Source organism: Colletotrichum godetiae (assembly GCF_030913485.1).
Source record: "Colletotrichum godetiae strain CBS 193.32 chromosome Unknown BDP55scaffold_175, whole genome shotgun sequence".
Taxonomy (NCBI): domain Eukaryota; kingdom Fungi; phylum Ascomycota; class Sordariomycetes; order Glomerellales; family Glomerellaceae; genus Colletotrichum; species Colletotrichum godetiae.
In genome coordinates this window covers 1-6088 of record NW_026851423.1, presented here as the reverse complement: position 1 = coordinate 6088, position 6088 = coordinate 1, and the positions used below count along the sequence as shown (strand labels likewise).

The 6088-nt window shown below is 54.3% G+C and overlaps 2 protein-coding genes across 2 annotated transcripts; both read right to left on the bottom strand.

Annotated features, from left to right (window-relative positions):
• Positions 1-2665: 2665 nt before the first annotated feature.
• On the bottom strand, positions 2666-3712 carry BDP55DRAFT_688842 (uncharacterized protein). The gene is made up of 2 exons (XM_060576678.1): positions 3207-3712; positions 2666-3135 (listed from the first exon to the last, which is right to left on the bottom strand). The coding sequence occupies exons 1-2, from the start codon at positions 3475-3477 to the stop codon at positions 2969-2971; spliced, it is 438 nt and encodes a 145-aa protein (XP_060421274.1). The 5' UTR covers positions 3478-3712; the 3' UTR covers positions 2666-2968.
• A 987-nt stretch (positions 3713-4699) lies between these two features.
• On the bottom strand, positions 4700-6003 carry BDP55DRAFT_688839 (uncharacterized protein). Its single transcript, XM_060576677.1, has 2 exons — positions 5527-6003; positions 4700-5471 (listed from the first exon to the last, which is right to left on the bottom strand). The coding sequence occupies exons 1-2, from the start codon at positions 5829-5831 to the stop codon at positions 5048-5050; spliced, it is 729 nt and encodes a 242-aa protein (XP_060421273.1). The 5' UTR covers positions 5832-6003; the 3' UTR covers positions 4700-5047.
• Between the last annotated feature and the right edge of the window lie 85 nt (positions 6004-6088).

The following is a 6088-nucleotide window of genomic DNA, read 5'->3' as shown; positions in this document are numbered from 1 at the left end:
TTCCGGAGTAGGTTGATCCCCCAGAATTGGGGCATCGCAGCTAGCCCCCCTTCGATCAGGTCTCTCAGCCGAGGCCAGCGCCGAGTCGGGCACTGACAGTGGCCGTGGCTGCGGGTGGCCCTCTCCCTGTGACACTGGGCGTTTGAGTAGTGGTATGACGGCCACGATGGCCTCGTGGTCAGCTCCCGGGTGTAGCTGTGGGCTGACCTGCGCGTGCGCAAAAGGGATATTAGAGAAAGCCAGGTCCAGGACATGTCCGCAATCCTGGGTTGCCACCCCAACTTCGCTGATAAGAGAGAGATTGTGGCCGTCTGCCCAGCCTGCGATGTCATCTCCCCGGTTCCCGTTCCTCGTCCCGGGCTCCCAAGAGTAGTGATGCGCGTTGAAGTCACCCGCGATCAAAGCTCGCTCCGGGGGTTTGAGTTCTAGCAGTATCCCTGTTGTGCGGCTGTGGGGGTCGCGGGGTTGTCTGTACACGTTGACGATAGTCGTCGTTTTGTCGACCACCAGCCACAGTACGTCTCTCGTGTGGACAGGCCTCTGCTGCTCCACCGTCATCCCTATCCCTTTGCGTGTGTAGGTCAATACTCTTGGTCTGGTTCCTTCGCTGTCCCAGAAGTCGACCGGGACGAAAGAGTCGAAACCCGGGTGCGTGTTCAGTTGCACGTTTCCGTCCTTCCAGCCCGTCCAGGGTTCCTGGACGAGGACCACATCTATCTGAGCCTCCCAGCAGAGCTGCAGGAAAGCCGTGTGCGCCGGGGAGATCTTTCCGACGTTGCCCTGCGCAACGCGTAGCATCCGTGGGGTCGCCGCTCTCGGCTTACGTCTCCGAGTCGAGTTCGAGGTGGGTGTAGGCATTCGCGACGTTGTAGTTTGGCTTCTGTGCTGCCCGTTGGCTCCTGCTTGGCATGGGTAGCACGGGACGGTCGATGGAGGTGTTGTCGGGGGAGTCTTCGCCTTCGCCTTCGTCCGCCTCGTCTTCATCCATGCTGCTGCTGTCAGTGCTTCCGTCACCGAGGCAAACGATCGAGCTTGCGGAGGGCGTTCTCGTGCGCGCGCGCTTGGCGCCGGGTTGCTGGTTCTGGCTGGTGGAGGTAGGGACGCCTGCCGCCTCCTGGCTACTGTCGGATCGAGTAGCCTTGTACAGAGTGTCCGATGCTTTCTGGCCGGCCTTCCGGATCCGAGCCCGCTCCTTTCGACCGGGAAGGGAGACGACGCCGTTTACGGCCGAGGGCCTCGCTGGGCAGTCTGTGTGGCTGGCTTGGAAGGGGCCGCAGCAGTTGGCACATTGGGGCCTGGCCATGCAGGGTCCCGTTTCGTGTGAATCGGAAGGTCTTCCGCAGTTGCTGCAGATCGGTCGTCGTCCGCAGAACCGGTTGGAGTGGTAGCCCTGGCAGCCGGGGTCGTGTCGGATGAGCGTCCTTCGTTTCTTGACGGGCAGAGATCTGCCGCTTTGGTTGAAGAGCCTGAAGGGCGTGACCTCTGATGTGAATGATATGAGCCAAGATATTTCGTTCGTGACTGGGTTGGGCCCAAGGCGGGACGGTCGAGCAAGGACAGGCTTCTGTCCTGTCTGTGCGAAGACCTCATCTTCAACGAGTGTGGCTGGGTCCAGGACGTCCCCGCCAATGCTGTGTAGTTTTGTTGGGCATCGCGGCACAACGTAAGTGTACCACTTGATAGGCGTCTCGACCTGGTGGGCGCCGAGGCATTCCGCCAGCTTTGCCTTACTTGCAAGTAGTCTTTCCTGTATTTGCTTGTTTCGCGGCTTCAGAGAGTAACCTGTGCTGATATGGTAGACGTGGGGAAGGTCCGCTAGCCCCAGGCCAACGGCCTTACAGACGATCTGTCGTACGGCGAACGGTGCGATCTTCCGAGCGGCCGCTAAGCTTTCTTCCGGGACGCGGGCAAAGATGCGGAGGTCCTCCTTCGGCTGCGCCTGCGGCTGATCCTCGGCGGGGAGTGTGGCCTTCGGGCGGGCAGAGCTCTGGCAGCTCTGGCCGCTCCGGGTCGCCGCAGTGGTGTTGCCCGCCATCGGTGCGACGACAGCCGCCCAACTCCGGGCCGCTATTGGGCTTGTCTCGTGATTGATCAGTCTCTTGAGGGTTTGAATGACATAGGCAGTGGCTTCTTTCGCGATCTGCTTTCTAGAACCGTCAAAGCTGGCGACAACGCTGTCGACGGACCGTGCAATGGTCAGAAAGACGTCTTTCCGTGCCTCGTACTGTCTAGCTTCTTCTGCAAGGGCTGTCAAGACGGACCCTGTGGCAGATCCGCTCGGAGCAGATGCGGTAGAGGCTGCGGGCCCCTCGGCCGAGGTAGGGGCGTCGGTGGTGGCATCAAGCTGGCTTCCCGTTAGGCTGGGCCGGGTCGGCTGTGCCTCGGCGTCGCGGCGTCGCTTAGCTCTTGAGGTGGGGTTCGGCTCCGGAGGTGTCCCGGAGCCTGGTTCGGGGTCGGCTTGGTCGGCCGACATCAGTCCGGTGCCCGACGGCGGCTGTGAGGCCATCGCGGATGCGGGCTCCGGCAAGGGGAGGTGAAGAGTTTTCGGCTGTTAGTAATTTGGTGGTAGGCTCACTCATTCACTAACAGCAGATGCCAAGAAAAATTAGGCGAGAGGGAAGTTGCTTTTCGGCAGATTATCAGCTAAGGTAGTAGGACTCTACGTAGAATTAATCTGTATCAGTTGATAACAAGTTCCGGAGTAGCCATAACGCAAGCAGCCAGCACAACAACATAATGAAAGGGTATTAAAATATGAACTTAAGTTTCGATCAATTTTCGCGCACAAGCCACAGTGTATCTTTATGGCATGTCGAAACCATGGAGATTATGTGTCGACTTGTTAAGTCAAGATGATGAAATGTTCAAAGTATGTATCAGAATACCCTTCACTTTTGTGACATTTGTTTCCAGCTTAAGCTCCCGCTCGTATCGACGCACACCTTGTCTCGTTCGCAACCTTCAGGCTTCAAGCGGTAGCAGTCTGAGCCGCAATTGATCCCTTGGCAGTTCCAGAACGCCCAGAGCCACTGCTAAAATCCCAATCAAACTCCTGCGCGCCAGTCACGGTGACGGTGTTTCCATCCAGGTCAACAGTCTGCGTCAAGGTCACGGTTGAGATGGTGTTTGCCATGCCTAGCAGCTCACTTGTCAGTAAGTTCTTCCACCTCCTTTTCTGGTAGAGAAGACTTTAGGTTTTGACTTACGGACGCCACCAAAATCGTAGGTGAAGCTCGGGTCAGAGCATGATGCGGTCTCGGTCTTCGTCTGTGGGTTGTAGAGGTAGCTGCAAGTCACCTCGATCGGTGCGGCCAGTTTGCTGTTCGTGTACGTTGCGTCGACACCGTAGGAGAGGTATCCGCTAGCGGGGAATGAGACGAATCCAGAGAAGTCCCAAGAGCCGTAATCAGCGCGGCGGACGGCGGCAGAGGAAGCCGTGGCCGCTAGGGCAAAGATAGCGGCGGCGGTAAAGTACATTGTGACTGAAATTATTTACAAGTGTTGCAATGGAATGAAAGACAGCCAAAGAAGTTTAATATGAGAATGGAGCGTTATTGTTGATGGAGACTTATTTCCACATTCGAAGGACGTGGTTGTTTCTAGCATTTATACATACAAGGACGATCGCCCATGTCATAGCCGCATCGCCCCAATTGTCCACCTAACGCTACCTTACGCTATGAACAACGTCGCGCCATGTAACCTTACCTTCATACGGTCGTAACGGTCAGGCGAGTAGTCTGAAATACGAAGGATAGGCACGCTGCTTACCATTACAGGCACTAGGATGGCACGGCTCGACCCAATGGTGCAACACCTACTTCGCAGACCGGCTTTTCCCCAGAATGAGGCCATGCTGCCGTGTTGCCCCCCACCGCGAGCTGCAAGGCACGCATAGAAAAATGCAGACCGGCCCTTGTCTGTGGCCCGCTTTCCACCATATTCACGAAGGCGTAGTATTCTTGGTTGGTGTCGTTGAGTGGGAGCTGAGTGCAATGTCTACTTGCTGTTATTAATGGGTGCAGGTACCCCTCACGCTAGTTATGTACGGTTGTCTTACGTGCTTTTGTGTATTACCGCAAGGTTGCGGCGACGTAGCAGTAGCCCTCGGTATCGCATTCAGGGGACTCGTGCAACACGAGGTTGATGAGACTACACAGGTGGACGTGCTGCCTTAATTCGACTAAATAGTCGCAGCCTAGGAACATGCGAGCAAGCAAAGGAAAAGTCCGCGTTGTACTCCACCAATTACTGTCTGTCAAAACAGCATACCGATTCGGCTTTCGGACTTCTTAAGCTGTACTACGTCAAGTACCTATGTGGTGCGGTTTGCTGTTGGTTCGCAGTTGCCCCACACGGCTTACTCTACCAGTTGCAACTTGTGAAAACCGCATTCTTTGAAGAGGACTTGACATTACCAGCATGGCAGGATCAACGAGTGGCAACTATAATGCCATACGAGAGTCATTTTTACTCCAATTTATGGGTCATTCAGTCAGATGTTTTGTTCATGAATGCAAGATCAAGTCGCTTGAAGAGCGCATTGTAAATACTGAAAATTGAACCAGGGCCGAAGAGCTTGGCGTTCTTGGAATCGGCGAGCCTTGACAGTTGAGCTCGGTCATTCCTACTACTGTGAGCATTTGCGAAGAGACAGAGTGCCTGTAGCCCGGCCATTTCGTTGTGGCAATTGTGATCATAGTGAACATTTGTAAAGCATACGACATCTTTGATTTGCCACAAATACATGGACATACCTTCCTCCGTTTGATACTTCTTCCGCTAACTTCATGAACTGACCCGACCCATAGAGAACCATGTGTAAAATTTCTATCTCACAACCAACATTTGGAGCGTTACTTCGTGCTAAGTCAAGCAAAGGTTACGAGACAGTGTGCCAACATTCTGCAAGCTTGACTTGCCTTCCAAATGATTCATGAGTGCGGCAGTCTAGTCGTGACGATCTACTAGCTGCTTCACCACCTTGCGTCGCTTGCTGACGATGCATGTGTCTAATTGTATAGAACTAGCTGGTCCCATCAGATGCTTAAGCTCCGATCATGAGTCTCCTCTTGTGGAAGGGATTCTCGGAGGTGTTCGCAGGAAGGGAGCGACGGGTTCCAGGAGGAGAAGGCGCCGGCTTAGACTGCCCTCCAACCTCAAGCTTGAATCCGCTACCATCCCTCAAGAAAGAGACAGAGTACTCTGAGTTGCAAGTCGCGGCACGTACGGTGACCTCTTGGCGGGTGTTGGGATCGTTGTTGTTGGAGAGACGAACAGTGATGTCGTACTTGAAATCTTTGTTCGAGAGCCATACCTTGCACAGGCCTGTGGCTTGGTCCCAAGCAACCTTGGCCGCAACGACGTATGCTGTGACAGAGATGGGGTTGGCTCTTCTGCAGTTGAAGACGCCAAAGTTGAACCAGCCGCCTTGGCGTGCTGCTAAAGCGGAAGGGTGGTCCGGAATGATGCTAAATTCTATTGTTAGAAATGTCCGAGGAGTGTAGATTGAACAAATGCACTTACGCCAAATCAGTAGAATCTTCCCGTTTGAATGTCTCCTCAATGTCGCGAACGGCCAAGTTCTTGAGCTCGTTGTACAACTCCGAAGCGCCAGGAGAAGATACCTCCCGGTTCGCGATGACTGGGCTAGGCTCTCCGATGGCGATGGCAGAAGCAGTAGATGCCAAAGCCCACATAACGAAAGAAGACAGACGCATTTTGAGAAATGATCGTTGGGTAGTTGGAAAAACGAAAGTAGTGATTTTGTTCAGGACCAAAGGAGTGTGCTGATGGCGTTGATACAGATTAGCAAGTCTTGGAGGAGGCATACGACTTATATCCCCCTGGCCAAAAGGTACTATAAGCACATGCCAACTCGACCTCCTGCATCTACTGTTATTGCTGCCCACCTACGGAATCTGCCCAGGTCGGTGATTCGGCATATGACTTGGAGCCTATTAGATGAAATGGTTTGAACTAGTAGTCACGGGTGGCTCGGAGTCTAGGCTGACTTCTACTATATGCGTAGGCTGTAAAGGTTTTCGAGCATTCCGAGTCAGGCCCGCGATAGTTAGCTGACATTGAA

Coding starts and splice junctions, on each gene's coding strand:
- BDP55DRAFT_688839 (XM_060576677.1), bottom strand. CDS start 5,831: ATGCCTCCTCCAAGACTTGCTAATCTGTATCAACGCCATCAGCACACT. Junction 5,472..5,526: donor GAAGATTCTACTGATTTGGC/GTAAGTGCATTT, acceptor AATAGAATTTAG/CATCATTCCGGACCACCCTT.
- BDP55DRAFT_688842 (XM_060576678.1), bottom strand. CDS start 3,477: ATGTACTTTACCGCCGCCGCTATCTTTGCCCTAGCGGCCACGGCTTCC. Junction 3,136..3,206: donor CTACGATTTTGGTGGCGTCC/GTAAGTCAAAAC, acceptor GTGAGCTGCTAG/GCATGGCAAACACCATCTCA.